We start from the raw sequence: 16,087 nt of genomic DNA, 5'->3' as shown, positions 1-16,087 counted from the left end.
GCTTTTCGACTTACATTACAGACTGGGCTCATTCACCCATTCACACACACATTCATACTGGTGGCAGAGGTTACCCTAAACGGTGCCACCTGCCACCATTGGGAATTCATTCACACACCAATGAACGCAGCATAGGGAGCAATCTGGGGTTCAGTATCTTGCTCAAGGATACTTCGACATGTAGGCTGCCAGGGTCAGGGATCGAACCACCAACAATCAGATCAGAAGATGACCACTCTACCAACTGAGCCCCAGCCGCCCCAAAGAGTTGGGTCTTCAGTCTCTTCTTAGAGACTGATAAGGACTCTGCAGATCGGACGGAGTTTGGAAGTTCGTTCCACCACCGGGGCTCTACAGAGGAGAAGAGATGTCCAAATGTCTTTCACTGGAAGAGCGTAGTGGACGGGAGGGTTTGTGGACCTGAACCAAGGATAAGCAGGAGCTGTGCCCGTTGCTATTTAGTAAGTATGAGACAAAACTTTGAATTTGATGCAGGCTGCGACCGGGAGCCAGCGCAGGGAGATGAGGAGCAGAGTGACATGAGCTCTCCTGGGCTGGTTGAAGACCAGACGGATCATCTGCAGAGGCTTGGTGGTGCAGCAGGAAGACTTGCCAGTAGAGAGCTGCAGTAGTCTAAATGTGATGTCAGGAGGGCCTGAACCAGGAGTTGTGTCGATTTCTCGATCAGCTAGGGTCTGATCTTCCTGATGTTGTACAGGGAGAATCGACAAGATCGGGCAGTTGAGAATACATGAACCTTGAAGGTCAGTTGGTCATCAATCATGACACCCAAGTTTCGTGCAGAGCTTGTGGGCACCAGTTGCATGGATCCAAGCTGAAGATTGATAGGCTGATATAAGGTGGGACGGGGTGGGATGACGAGGAGCTCCATCTTTGAGGGGTTAAGCTGAAGGTGATGTTCTGTCATCATGTGGAGATATCAGCAAGACAAGCAGAGATACGAGCCGAGAGCCCAGTAGAGTGACCCTGCTGGAAGCCAGACTGATCTGGATCGTACAGGTTGTTCTCTGAAAGGAACCCGGAGACTTGGTTCAAGACTGTGCGCCCCAGAATTTTTTAAAGGAATGGTAGGATTGAGACAGGTCTGTAGTTTCCCACCTGGGCCAGGCCAGTGTTGGTTTAATAATATGATAATCATAGCCTCATAGAGACCTAGAGCATTCAGAGGATGGATGGCTTTACACACTATGTTGACAATAAGGGGTTGCCCAGCATGCAACATAACACAAGAATAGTGGGGAAATTGTGAAAAGTTTTTGAAACCAGATCACAGCTTGGGGTTTTCTCTGCTGTTCCAAAGGTCTTGGTGTCTTGATGTGACATTCTGGAGGGTTTTTTAACCATTTTTATCAATTCTCACGTAAAAATAATGATAACATTTAGCACCAAATGTGTGCAACAAATGGAACCAACCCAAAAATTGCTTATGAGACATAATTTAGCATGAGAACAAATTTCATATAGTGATTTCACACTGATCTAAACTGTTATAATACACTTGATTTTAAGTGATTAAATCATTTCTTATTTCCCCAAAAATGCAAATCTTGCAGAAATCTTTGCAGAAGTGCTTGCTATCCAATTGCCAAAAATACTGAAATTTTCTCTGGTGTACCTCAAAGTCTTGGTGTATTAATGTGGGATTCTGGAGGATTTTTGACCATTTTTTAAAATTAATTTAAGGGTAAAAGAAATTGCAAAATCTAGCACCAAATCTGTGTAACAAATGGTATCGACCTAAAAATGTCTGCAGCAACTTATGAGACATAATTGTCCCCCCAAGCAGAATTATAAATGCTTTTTATTTTATGTTGAGTATTTTAACAGCGACAGAAGAAGTATTATTACTGAAGTTTAAGTACTTTGTTTAACTAACCTGGGACAAAATCATCTTCCACCAGCGGAGGCAGAGGGACGGCAGCTGGAGACACCAAACACACAGGTTATAACACACACAGAGTGATGTAATGAGTTATGATTAGTCCTGCAGCAGATAAACAGGAAGTGTGTGATGTTTAAATCAACTGAAATGTTCATCCAACATGCAGGCAGCGTCTCATCCAAACAACAGCCACTAAACTCACTGCAGGACCAACCTTGTATTTCAGACTCCACATCCTGAGATCTAGAGGCTGGATCAGACACAGACAGGTAATAATGTTACCTTCACGACATCATCATGTCAGCTGATCACACGGGCTGATCACAGTGAGGGCAGGCAGCAGCTAACATGTGCATCCAGACATCACAGGCAAAGTGTTCAGCATTTACTTAAACCTCTGAACCCCAAAACCTGTTGCCGGGTTTGAAAGGCATGTTTTCTATAAAAAAAAACAACAACTGAAATATCACCAAAAATACAACGTTTGTTGTAGAAAGAAACTGTAAAAACTGGCATTATTGTGAGAATCTGAACTCTGAATGGATCATCAGTTCTGAAAGTTTTGGTTGTAAAAAAAATGACCAGAACTTGTGTTAAAATGTTGATATTTGTGTCAGAATCTCATTTAAAATAAAGTGTTTGCACCAACCAGATCCTGGTCACGTGACAAATATTCACTGAAAGTCTGTTTACACCATAGACTGTATAAAATGGTTTACACAGAGCAGAGAGGAGAGGACAGGAGAGGCTGTTTACACAGAGCAGAGAGGAGAGGACAGGAGAGGCTGTTTACACAGAGCAGAGAGGAGAGGACAGGAGAGGCTGGAACCATGACACTACTTCAGTATGTACAATATGTGGAAAAAACTGATTTTTATTTTTAACATATTTTTGGGTAATTTTTTGCTAATTTTGTGTCTCTTTTTGAAAATTTTGTTCATCTTTTCTCCATTTTTTGTAATTTTGTGTCTTTCTTTTGTCATTCTGTATTTTTTTTGGTAATTTTGTGTCTTTTTTACAACATTTGTGACACTTGTGGGCACCTGGAAAAGTGCTTATATATACATTACATTTTATTCCATTTTTTTTTTTAAATCATCAGAGAAATTCAACCTGTTTTTCTGATTTCTGTCATTCTAACTGTTTGAGTTGTTCTGATTGTGCTGATTCCACAGAGCTGCAGGATTTATAGTTTTAGATAGACAGATAGATTTATATCGATTTTATATATTGCAGTGAAATACAAGGACACAGAGAGGCAAATGTAAAAAGGAGCAAAAATAAAACAAAAACCACCCTGAAACTTGTTGGGGTTCGGAGGGTTAAGTAAGTGAAGAGTTTTGGACATAAAGTGCACCTGATAATAATACAAAACAAGCAAAATAATCTGAAGTGCAACCAGAAGGAAATAAAGAAGCATTCAAGCATGTAAAAAAAAAAAAAAAACACAGTTCAGCTGCTCGTCTGCTTCATCAGTTAGTAGAGGAAATATCTTTAAAGTTCATTCATGTTATAAAATACACACCTTCATCATAATCATCGTCATCATGAACAGGTGACGGGCCGCTCTCTGAAATAACATGCACACTTTGAATTCAAGCAGTGTTTATACATACATATATATATATATATATATATATATATATATACACACTAAATAATGTTCTGATTAAAATAAAAGAATACCAGAATACGACAGAACAGATTCTTTTTTTGGTTCTTCTTCCCAAAAACATTGTTTTTTAATGATTTATGTCATTATAACTGATATTCTGCACAAAGACATGTTTGAGTTGTTCCCACATTTTGAGCTTCAGAGGGTTAATTTTATATAAAGAATAATAATAATAATTTAAACATGCACCACACACACACACACACACACACACACACACACACACACACACACACACACACACACACACACACACACACACCTGTCTCCTGTGTTGGGGTTTCAGACGGAGTGGCCTCTGCTGGCTCCGCCCCCTGTGGCTCCGCCTCCTGTGGCTCTGCAGGGTCCTGATTGGTCGTTTCAGCCAGAATCTTTTCTAAAGATAAAGAACAAGATATATTATATACAAGTATGATCCATTTATATTTTTTAAACGTTTAACCATTGCTTATAACCATCATATAGTTTCTGACAGATGACTGTTACTGAACATCATTATTATGTCAATTCATTGTTTTTGTATTAAAGAGGTCGCTAATAAAAATAAAGAATATCTGTATTTTTTGATATTTTTTATTTTTTTATTCTTTTTTTTACATAATGTGAAAATAATGCATTGATGTAGAAATTATGATTTTTTTATGATATTTATTTCTTCAGTTTTCATTTCTAAAAGTGGTTGACAATGTAATGCATATAATTATGTGGAATATTATATATTAAAGTTATTTATTTAAGAAGGCATCATCCTGTGTACCTTTGCAGAGTCATATTTGTGCACAATCAACACAGAAAAGGTTAAAAAATAAAAAATAAAAATCACTGTATTAACTGGAATCTAAGTTATCGCAACTGGATGTTTTTTCAAAATAATTCAGCCGAACTGAATCTATTTATTTTGTTTTATTTTTAATAATAATAATAATAATAATAATACATTTTATTGACAATGCACTTTATATTAAAGGTAATCTCAAAGTGCTACAGGTTAAAAGCATAACAGTCTTATTATCAAAAAGGATTATTATTATTTGTTTGGATCTGGAAAGAAATTAAACTATAACATAATATTTACCTCTGAGATGTGTTGGAGTAAAAGTATAAATAACAATAGACAGTAGTTACTCTGCACCAGCAGGTTATTGTTTAAGTGTTGGGTGGAGCTGATGAAAAGTGTGTGTGTGTGTGTGTGTGTGTGTGTAGCTGCATTGTTGGTGTAACCCAGTTCACAGTGAGGTGTGACGCAGATCTGGGATCAGAGTTACGCTCAGCAGAGGTCAGGTGAGGCAGACTCCCCTCAGGGCTGAAACTCTCAGGTGGGAACGAGACGTTTTCCTCAGGTATCAGGTCAGCTCCACAACAGACAGTGTGTGTGTGTGTGTGTGTGTGTGTGTGTTCGTGTTCTTGTACTTCCTACATAGTGAGGACCAGAACAGGTTTTTAACCAACAGAGTGAGGACATTTTTGCAAAGTGAGAACATTTCGGCCGGTCCTCACTCCTTTAACTCCTTTCACTCCTTTTTGGAGATTTCAGACTTTGTTTTAGGGTTAATGTTACAATCAGGTTTATGTATAAACTGAAACTGTATTGTGTGGTTACAAAAACAAACTGATGTCCAACAAATGTCCTTCGTTTTCGTCTTTGTCAACTTTTTTCATACATAATGAAGATCCATCAGACAAAGGAAATAAAGGAAAAAATTTTACTGTGACCTCTTTTTATCTCTCACCCAACAAATACCCCATTACAAAACAACTAAAACTAATAAAAACTAAACTAAAACTAAAGCTTTTTAAAAAATAAATAAAAACTAAACTAGAACTATCAAACTCACTCTAAAAACTCATTAAAACTAACTGAATTTGAAAACAAAAAATCACAATTATAACCTTGATAGGGAATTTACTGTTCCAATGAGGGTCCTCACAAAGACAGAAGTACAAGAATGTGTGTGTGTGTGTGTGTGTGTGTGTGTGTGTGTGTACTCACCTGTTTTCTCCTCAGGTGAATCTCCCACATGTGGCCTCTCTGCCGGCTTCAGCCCTGTTTGTTGGTGAGAGTTTCAAGTGGAGGAGATGAGTTAGCATGTAGGCGCGCTGAGGTCTTTACTAAGGTAAAACACCATAGTAAATATAGTCAGAAGGCTGAGGACCAGATTTGAGAAGAATGGGGACACGTCGGACAAAAGCACCACATTTTTTCCACATGCTCTCCATCTCCATCGGTTTCAATTTTTGATGGCAGCCATATGAGGTCTATGAGAACCAATATATCTTCCAAGCCACTTAGAAGGTCAATCTTGGTGTCAAAATCTACATTTTCTGGGTCAAGGAATCATTTAAAGTTATTGAGAATATCACTAGATGATTATTTGATCAAATAGATATGTTCATTTTGTAATTTTTTATTACTATATGTCTGACCGCTTAGGAACTGAGTTGGAAATTACGTAAAGACATGGCCAAAATGAACAAATTAAATTAAATTAAATTAATTAATTAATTAATTAAATTTAAATTGTATTATTTTTTCTTATGACAAAACAAAATGTTTGGATATGATACAGTTTTGTTTAAAGTACCCCCAATTTCCAGTTAATTGCCATGGAGAGTGTCTGATTTAGAATATTTCCTAAATTCCCCAGCATAGCTTCCCATGGAAAGTTTCTGGAAATTTAATATAATTTAATATAATTCGTGAAGGACAGAAAGAGTTGTTGCTGAAGCTTCACCTAAAATATAATTGTAGTTTTTAAAAAAGCAGCTCTAACAGTGATTCTGACATTTTCCACTGAAGTAATGATCTGATCAGAACTTCTCTCACCCCCACCAAAGACATAAAAACAGCATGAGAAGGAAAATCACAACACAAGAAGCTTTTCATGACTGATGTTGGTTTACAGTTCAGTGCCTTCACTTTATTAACCACGTTCATATCGCTCGTTAGAGGGCGGAGAATGAGTTCAGGAGTCACAGCAGCCTGATAATAATATTTCTTGGGAAGGAAACTGAGAGCTGACGATACGAAAGCACAGAGTGAGCGGAGGAGGAAGCTGTGGTGCAGCGAGATTGCACCGAGCAGAGGAAGAAGGAAGTCATTCCTTGTTTTAACTGTTAAAAAGGAGATTTGCATGTGCGGCTGCAGGAGGAGCAACATATTTTCTCACAAGAACATCAGGTTAGATGATATATTGTCTCAAAATTATTGCAATAAATATGATTATTGTCATTTTAAGACCACTTTATGCCGCTGATATATTAATATAACAGGATTATAATGCAGGTAGACTCTTTGAAAGAGCAATGAACTTTTAATTCTTAAGGATATTCACACAAAACTTCCCCCATAAATAAAAGAATAGAGCAGAAAGCTGAGAAGAACTATTCTCTTTTTAGCACAGATTTTTTGTTTTTGTTATGGTTTTTTTATGAGGTTTTCTTTTAACTTTAAAGTAAACAACAACAAAAACCAGAGCAGGGTTCATCTCCATGAGTAAACAACACAAATCTACAAATCTAATGTCGCTCCTATATATATATATATATATATATATATATATACAAATATATAATAAACAATATTATTGTGTATTTTTAAGACAACTTTATGCCGCTGATATAATAATATAATAGGGTTATAATGCAAGTAGACCCTTTTAAAGAGCAATACACTTTTAATTCTTAAGAATATTCACACATAAATGTTAAAAATATTAAAATTTCCTCAATAAATAAAAGAACAGAGCAGAAAGGTTGTTCAATAAAATCAGAAACAAGCTGAGAAGAAGGACACATTTTTTGTTTTTGTTATGTATTTTTTTTAATGAGATTTTCTTCTAACTTTAAAGTAAACAACAAAAACCAGAGCAGGATTCATCTCCATGAGTAAACAACAATAATCTATAAATACTATACACATGTCACTTTAACTTTATCTTTGTAAGAAGAAATATTGTCCCAGAAAGTATTGTAATAGATAATATAATTGTCATTTTAAGACCACTTTATGCCGCTGATATAATGAGAATACAACAGGATTATAATGCAAGTTTCAATGAGCAACAGACTTTTAATTTGTAAGAATATTCACACATGAACATGAAAATATCCAGTAAAGATACAGAAGATAATTATTGTGCACAGGCCACCAGCTGGGCAGGGCTGGAAATGATTTAAATTACAGTTGATTTAATTTGTCAAATGTGTTAATTGGACAGCCTTCAGATTTTTCCGTCATGGTTAAAAAAAAAAGTCTGTAAATGACGGAAAATGTTCAGTTAATGTGACCACTGACTGTATCAGTTACATAACTCTTCACACTTATTAAATCAATGCTCACAACTTCAGTAACTTCTTAAAATTAAACTCATAGAAAACCATCATGAGACAAACATCAGATCAAACAAAAAGACAGAAAACAAACAACAAATTCAACTCAAGTATCTGTAAGTTCAGCTCTGAAACTGAACCTTTCCAACACTGATGAACAGATTCAAATAAATCTGTGAAGTTTTAACACCAATCTGTGACACTTTCACTGCTATCCTTCATATGATATCCTCAAGTGTAACAGCCTGATGGGAACATAGTGGATGCTCATTAATTATATACAGTGTTTCCTCTAGAGTTTTTTCAGCAGCGGGGGTAAAGGGTTATTTGTCCCCTGGAATTTAGCAATTTAGAAAGTATAAAAAATTACGCTTGACTGCAAAACAAGCTTTAGAACCAGTGTTTCCCACAGGATTTTACAAGACTATGATGGGGGTCTGAATGTTTTTGCCATGAAAGCCTAAATTTGGTGCCTCTCGCACATTCTAATGCCACTATTCCATCTTAATCATTGCATTTTTTAATGAATTATTGTAAAGGAGAATAAAGTTCTTCTGTTTTTGTTTAAGGCATCATATTTTAACAGTCGTCTTGTAAATTATTTGGTGGACTCTGTTAACACATCCATGTGCTCTTATTTTGAAAGCTACTTGTGTTTGCTTTTATTTTGAAGGCGAGTCCAACACGGCAGGCCGCTGCCGCTAAATGAATATAGCGGAAACCCCCATATCTGTATTTTTTCCTCCACAAGACAGAAGAAGGATCCATCACACGGACGACATGACGCTGGCATCATGAGATAAGACGACTCCTCTACTCCTCAGATTGACTCGTTTTCTTCACCAAAATAAAATTCACAACTGCAAATGTTTTCTAGTTAACCCAACATGCAAACTGAAGCAAGACGCTCCCAACAGTGGGACGAAGTCTCAAGAGTTTGAAATAAATACTACACGCTTTTCACTCCCGGATTGATCTGCACACCATTCTTCAAACATTTGAAACACCCCAAACTAGACAGTGTTTCCTGTAGGATTTTTTTTCAGCAGCGGGGGTAAAGGGTTTTCTGTCCCCTGGATGATCTGCACATGTAAATATCAATCAGCTATTTAAAAAGTATAAAAAATGACACTCGACTGCAAAACAAGCTTTAGAACCAGTGTTTCCCACAGGATTTTATGAGACTATGATTGGGGTCTGGGGGCATGCTCCCCCGGAGAATGTTTTTGCCATAAAAGGGTAAATTTGGTGCCTCTCGCACATTCTAATGCCACTATTCCTTCCTGATCATTGCATATTTTAATGAAATATTGTATCGGAGAAAAAGGGTTCTTCCGTTTTATTTAGGGCATCATATTTTAACAGTCTTCTTGAAAATGATTTAGTGGACTCTGTTAACACATCCATGTGCTTTTATTTTGAAAGGTACATGTGTTTGCTTTTATTTTGAAGGCAGGTCTAACATGGTGGGCCGCTGCTACTAAATTAATATAGCGGTAACCCTGATATCTGTATTTTTTCCTCCACAGGACAGAAAAAGGATCCATCACACGGACGGCATGACGCTGGCATCATGAGATAAGACGACTCTTCTTCTCCTCACATTTACTCGCTTTTTTCAACAAAATAAAACTCACAATAACAAACATTTTCTAAATAACCCAACATGCACACTGAAGCAAGACGCTCCCAACAGTGGGACGGATAGAACACTACACTGTTTTAACTCCCATTTTATCTGCACACGACATTTCAGGATTTCTTTAAAACATTTGAACACCCAAAACTAGAAAATATTCAATTCTGAGGAGAAATAAAACCACTGCACCAGCAGAATATCAACAATCACCACTAATGGCAGCTGGATTCACCAGTCAGCTCAATTTCATCAAGTACTGCACTTTATTTCAAGATTCCAGATGTGAAATATACATATATATATATATATATATATATATATATTTCACATCTGGTGAAAAACTCCTCAAAACCTCCTTTAATCCTCTTCTAGCACCATTAAGAGTCACTCAGCCCCGTGGCGTCACTTCTTCTTCCCCTCCGCCACGCTCTTCTCCCTCCTGACGGCCGCCACGCTCGCTCTCTCGCTCCTCTCCTCGGCGGCCGGAGCTTTGGGCTGGGAGGCGTTTGGTTTTCTCTCGATGGCGACCTCTTGCTTCTTCTCTCTGGCCAGCCTCTGCCTCTCCATCAGCTCCTTGTCAGCCCTCTCGCGGGCCAACTTCTCCCTCACCGCTCGCTCTCTCTCCTGTCTCGCCTGTTCCATTCTCTCCCTTTCCTTCGCTGCTCTCTCTATCCTCTCCTTCTCTTCTCTCGCCGCTCTCTCCTTCTCCTGAGCTATTCTTGCCCTTTCCCTCTCAATCCTTTCCTTCTCTCTGGCAACTCTTTCCTTTTCTTTGGCGATTCTCTCTTTTTCCCTAGCGACTCGTTCTCTCTCTATTCTTTCCTTTTCGGCCCTCTCTCGTTCCATCCTCTCCTTTTCCCTCGCAATTCTCTCGTTTTCCTTGGCAATACGTTCCCTCTCTAGCTTCTCTTTTTCTGCTCTTTCTTTGGCGATTCTTTCCCGTTCTTGTCGCTCCTTCTCTCTGGCAATTCGTTCTCTTTCTTTAGCGATTTGTTCCCTCTCCACTCGTTCTTTTTCAGCTCTTTCTTTAGCGATTCGTTCCCTCTCCAGTCGTTCTTTTTCAGCTCTTTCTTTAGCGATTCGTTCCCTCTCCGCTCGTTCTTTTTCAGCTCTTTCTTTAGCGATTCGTTCCCTCTCCGCTCGTTCTTTTTCAGCTCTTTCTTTAGCTATTCGTTCCCTCTCTGCTCGTTCTTTTTCGGCTCTTTCTTTGGCGATTCGTTCCCTCTCCAGACGTTCTTTTTCGGCTCTTTCTTTGGCGATTCGTTCCCTCTCTGCTCGTTCTTTTTCGGCTCTTTCTTTGGCGATTCGTTCCCTCTCCAGTCGTTCTTTTTCGGCTCTTTCCTTGGCGATTCGTTCCCTCTCCAGTCGTTCTTTTTCGGCTCTTTCTTTGGCGATTCGTTCCCTCTCCAGTCGTTCTTTTTCAGCTCTTTCTTTAGCAATTCGTTCTTTCTCCAGCCGTTCTTTTTCGGCTCTTTCTTTGGCGATTCGTTCCCTCTCCACTCTTTCTTTTTCCTCTTTATCTTTGGCAATTCTCTCTTTCTCCAGTCTCTCCCTCTCTAACTGCTCTTTCTCTGCCTTCTCCCTCTCCATCCTCTCCTTCTCAGCCCTCTCTCTTTCCTGCTGCTCCCTCTCTGCCCTCTCTCGTTCCCGGGCCAGACGCTCTCTCTCCATCTTTTCCTTCTCCGCCCTCTCTTGCTCCAATCTTTCCCTCTCCTCTTTGGCCGCCTTTTCTTTGGCCAATCTCTCCATCTCTTGTCTCTCTTTCTCCAGCCTCTCCTTCTCGGCCTCCTCCTTTGCTTCCCTCTCCCTCCTCTCCTTCTCCGCCCTCTCTGCCTCCCTCCTCCGCTCCTCCCTCAGCTGCTCCTGCGCAGCCTCCAGCGTCTTCATCTTCAGCACCCAGGCCTTCTCCTTCTCCTCCTCTTCCTCGGCGAGGAAGGCCCTGATCTCGGCCAGAGCGATGCGAGCGATCCTCTTGGCCTCCATCTTCTCATGGATCATCCTCAGCTCGTCCCTCAGGGCGGAGCGCAGCCGGGATCCTCTGACGGGCCGCTCTGAGGTTTGGATTGAAGGCGGAGCTTTAACCGCAGCGTGCATATCGCTCTCAAACATCAACCAATCACGGCGTTCGTCGGCACAAATCAGCCCAGGAAGCATCATCACACACTGCATGCAGAAAACTAAATGGTCTGAAATACACTTTTGATAACATAAATTTGCAATACCTGCAACCGAGAACGTGCATGCATCCTCACGTGCATGCATTAACACACACACAACCTGCAAAACTCTGCAATAAAACCCCAAACTGCCATAAGACACTTGTTTTGCCTATTGGTCTGCATCAATGATCACAAACATCTATGGAACGATGCACTGATCTGTGGACTCCTTAACAGAATACTTTCCATCAGAATTGCTTTAAATTATATTTGATTACAGTGATGTAATTTGTCAAATGTGTCATTGTTAAAAAAAAGTCTATAAATGACGGAAAATATTCAGTTAATGTGATCACTGACTGTATCAGTTATAGAACTCTTCACACTTTATAACTGACATTAAATCAATGCTCACAACTTCAGTAACTTCTTCAAATTAAACTCAGAGAAAACCATCATGAGAAAAACATCAGATCAAACAATCTGAGTTAAAGAACAAAGTCAACTTAAGTATCTTTAAGTCTGTGAAACCAAATGTTATTAGAGTCTTCCAGAAAACTAATAAAGCTAAATGGAACACACTTGTTTCGCTTATTGGTCTGCAACAATGATCACAAACATCTATGGAACGATGCACTGATCTGTGGACTCCTTAACAGAATATTTTCCATCAGAATTGCTTTAAATTATATTTGATTACAGTGATGTAATTTGTCAAATGTGTCATTGTTAAAAAATGTATGAAACTATCAAAAATGAAGGTTTACTCTCCTATCAGTAGTAAATATATTTTTTCCAGATAGAAAAGGACCAGGAAATGACGTTTTGAGTGATTTTTTTGTGGCGCAAAATGGCAAAGGTCTGCAAAATAGGGTTTCAATATGGCCTCCTGGGGGTCATGTGACAAATTAAAGCATTGCTATTGGTTCCCTATACTCTTTTTTTAAAGTATCGCATTACTCAAAAACATGCATTGTAGAAATTTGACAGGCCAAAAATGGAGCAATACTGTACCATAGAGGGTTAACTCTGTTAAATTTGAGGATTTTTCTTCACCACGTTGCTGGATTTAATATTTTAATAAATAACAAATCAGTACATTTCTATGTATTTGTTAGGAAAACAACCTTAAAATCAAGCCTGCTGGTCCTAGTGATTCCACACAGTGAGAATCAAGCTTTTTAATGAGATATTAATGGTATAAACAGAACGGTGTTTATAAAGTGCCACAGAATATATTAGTGATTCAAAGTGTTAAATCAGATTATTTGTGGTTCTGCGATGCAACAAAATGCAGGTTTCTCTACCTCGGGTCGTGTTCTCTGGAGCAGCAGTCTCCTCGGCTGCAGCTAGAGGTCACATATCAGATTATTGATCACACAGTGAGACTTTCTCTGCTGCAAACAGGCAATAAATTATGTCAACTTTTGTCTTCTACAACCACACACACACACACACACACACACACACACACACACACACACACACACACACACACACACACACACACACACACACACACACACACACACACACACACACACACACACACACACACACACACACACACACACACACACACACACACACACACACACACACACACACACACACAATGTGGATTATTTAATTGAACAAGTTAACTAATTTTACAAGAACAAAACATTCCCTTCAAAAAAAAAGAAGACTTCTTCTCCCAAAGAGGTTGATTTAAAAAAGGGGAAGTCTCTGCTGACATCAACTTTATTTCTCCATTTTAAACACAAAAGAGGAACTGTGATAGTAACGAAACTAAATATGATCCAATGCTGAGCACATTAGTATTACGTATTGCACAATTCACATAATTAATAGGTTAATTGTTTTTTTTCCACACAACACACAAGCAGCTAATTACAAGTCATCTAAACATAATAAATGAGTTGCTATAAGATTCTAGCCTGGCTAACGCCAGACTAATCACAAATGAGATTAGTCTGGAAACCAGCCATTCATTTTTCCGTAGAGGTGTGGTTTACGATCCTCCAGAGCCGTTTATTGGGCGATATGAATGTCTATCAAAAGCATCTGTAGGTAGCTCTTAGCCAATCGTATCAGTTATACCAGATGACGTATGTAGAGCGACAGAAATTGATGTTTACCTAGCCCATCTCTACTTTGTAGGAGTGGAACGGTTCACAAACTCCACGGTTCGGTTCAGTTCACGGTTTTATGGTAACGGTTTTCGGTTCGGTATACGTTGATTGTTAGGAAAATCAATTGTGTCTTGTATAGTCATGTTAAAACTGAAAGAATAAAGCAGTCTAACATTTGATACATCATTGTGAGAGAAGAGACATTGCTAGTTCCAACATGTGCTTCATTTACTTGGCAAACAGAGATATCTTTAACAAAGAAGCATAGGCTCTACACACTTGACTGAGGTCCTTTTGTTTGAAATTAACTCAAAAATAATGTTGACATGTATCAATTGCCTGATTATCAGTACTTCATGGAAAACTTAGTTTTTTCCTCTTGAACTTAAAAGTGCAGTGCTTGAAATACAAATCAAATAATTAAGGCTGGATTTCTTATCAAACTTAAGTGTCACTGTGCTATCTAAAATAACAAAATAAATCATCCAGTAAACAATCATCAATATAAAATGTAGCTTAAATCAAACTAACACATACTGCACTGCAACTTCCATTCTGTCAGTGCTTCAGAGAGATGCTCGCTAGTATGGCTCTAATAAAGGGGGCGTGTCTGTAAAACGGAGCTTTTCATCTGCCATTCTGAGGTAATGTAATGGGCAGTCACAGCCAGGAAACATTCAGTAGCCCTAGAGGTCCATCCATCAGTAGTTAGCGCTACAGAGGCTGTGTCAGACAACTCTTAAACAATTCCTTGTTGGGTCTCTTCATAAAGTGTGGTAATTACCGTGTTGCTGAAGTGTTTGCGGGAGGGGATTTTATATCGTGGCTCCAGTGCTTTAATAATAGAACGGAATAGTGTTGCCGTTAGCGTAAACAACACGTGTTGCACAATGCTTGCACACTGTCGCACTTTTGTCAACTTTCTTACCGCCGCCGTCGTAGGTCACTCTAAATGCAAAGTGGTCCCATACAGCAGACCTATAGAGTGCTGCTGGCGCATCTTCTAACTCTGGCTCTTTCCCACTCACCATACCCACACATTTCTCCACAACAACTGACCCACTACTTTTTCTATCTGCTACACCCGGCTACACCGCTTCGCTTGTTGTTCTTGTTTACTACTGGTGGTTGGCTTTAGGCGCAGTAGCGCCACCTTTTGCTCTGGAGTGTACACGCTTCGCCCCTCATGAGAAAAATGAGCAGCGCATGAACCGAACGCAACACACGCAAATTGAACCGAGACAGTCGAACCGAACAATTCTGACGGTTTTCATGAACCGTTCCATCCCTACTACTTTGAGACTAAAATGCTCAATTCTGCTTCTGCAACGTTTTTCTGCAGCATGTTCTGACTCTGGCTGCTCTATAGTTTCAGCTCACAATCTACTGGCAGTGCTCGGCGGGTCCGCTGTCCCCTAGCTCGCTGTGAGATCACCGGCGTTACAGCAGTGAGCGGTAGCGGGGCTAGTTGCTTGTTGGTAGGCCAAATCCTGTTGGAAGCAAGGCTAAAACATCCTTTTTCGTGGTGAAACAGGAGTTTAAAGTCAAACGTTGTTCTTCTTTTGAAATCAACTTTCGCTCTAAACTATTTAAAACGTCGTCTACAGCTAAAGAGAGTTTTGCGTCTGCTGCAGCCATGTTGGATCCGTAAGAAAACTACAAAACTACAAGCTTCCTTCTGCCGAGTAGTACCGTAGTACCGTGCCGTCCCTCCCCGTTCTGTGATTGGATCCCTAAAACAGGGCTATTGTATGCATCATACAGGCTGCTGCATATTAAAGCTACTTTGAGTTCAAATAGTTGACCTCTGGGCCGGCTCTAGCCCATTTGGTGCCCTATAGGCGAGATCCATTGGTGTTGAACAGCTCCGCTTGCCAAATCAAGGAGGGTTGAACTCCTGTTTTTGTTTACCCATGGTGCCAACCAGGCTATATAATACAACTGTCTGTCTATATAATTATTAACTTACAAGTCAATTCTCAAAGAAGCACAGCTGGAGACCACTAACAAATTAAGAGACAAGAGAGACGATGAAAGTGCAAACCCCGTGAAAAATGTGCTTAACTGTGTTAAGCTAGCGTTGCTTTATTTCAACCTAGCAAGCAAGCTAATACAAATGAAACGTCTTCACACAAAACAGCATTTCAAAAAAGATTGGGACTTCATCTCCTCCTCCTCTTTTCTTCTCTTTCGATACTGCACACCGGAGAGCTTTGACGGCCGTTTATATAGATAGATATATGAAAA

At 39.3% G+C, this 16,087-nt stretch overlaps 2 protein-coding genes across 5 annotated transcripts in view; both read right to left on the bottom strand.

Annotated features, from left to right (window-relative positions):
* The window catches only part of unm_hu7910 (un-named hu7910), a 58,282-nt gene that overhangs the window by 20,638 nt on the left and 21,557 nt on the right, over positions 1–16,087 (bottom strand). For 3 of the 4 annotated variants that reach the window (XM_059327082.1, XM_059327079.1, XM_059327081.1), the window contains 5 exons: positions 5,569–5,622; positions 3,841–3,954; positions 3,429–3,473; positions 2,118–2,153; positions 1,898–1,942 (listed from right to left, as the gene is read on the bottom strand). In XM_059327082.1, coding sequence (XP_059183065.1) covers positions 1,898–1,942; positions 2,118–2,153; positions 3,429–3,473; positions 3,841–3,954; positions 5,569–5,622 — 294 coding nt within the window. The remainder of the gene's footprint in view (positions 1–1,897; positions 1,943–2,117; positions 2,154–3,428; positions 3,474–3,840; positions 3,955–5,568; positions 5,623–16,087) is intronic. The other variant, XM_059327080.1, reaches the window with a different exon arrangement.
* On the bottom strand, positions 7,265–13,127 carry LOC131962117 (uncharacterized abhydrolase domain-containing protein DDB_G0269086-like). Its single transcript, XM_059327084.1, has one exon. The coding sequence runs from the start codon at positions 11,806–11,808 to the stop codon at positions 9,949–9,951; it is 1,860 nt and encodes a 619-aa protein (XP_059183067.1). The 5' UTR covers positions 11,809–13,127; the 3' UTR covers positions 7,265–9,948.

This window comes from Centropristis striata, chromosome 23 (assembly GCF_030273125.1).
Source record: "Centropristis striata isolate RG_2023a ecotype Rhode Island chromosome 23, C.striata_1.0, whole genome shotgun sequence".
Classification (NCBI taxonomy): Eukaryota; Metazoa; Chordata; class Actinopteri; order Perciformes; family Serranidae; genus Centropristis; species Centropristis striata.
The sequence above is the reverse complement of the archived record's forward strand: the minus strand, read 5'-3'. Positions and strand labels throughout refer to the sequence as shown.

Coding starts and splice junctions, on each gene's coding strand:
- LOC131962117 (XM_059327084.1), bottom strand. CDS start 11,808: ATGCATGCACGTGAGGATGCATGCACGTTCTCGGTTGCAGGTATTGCA.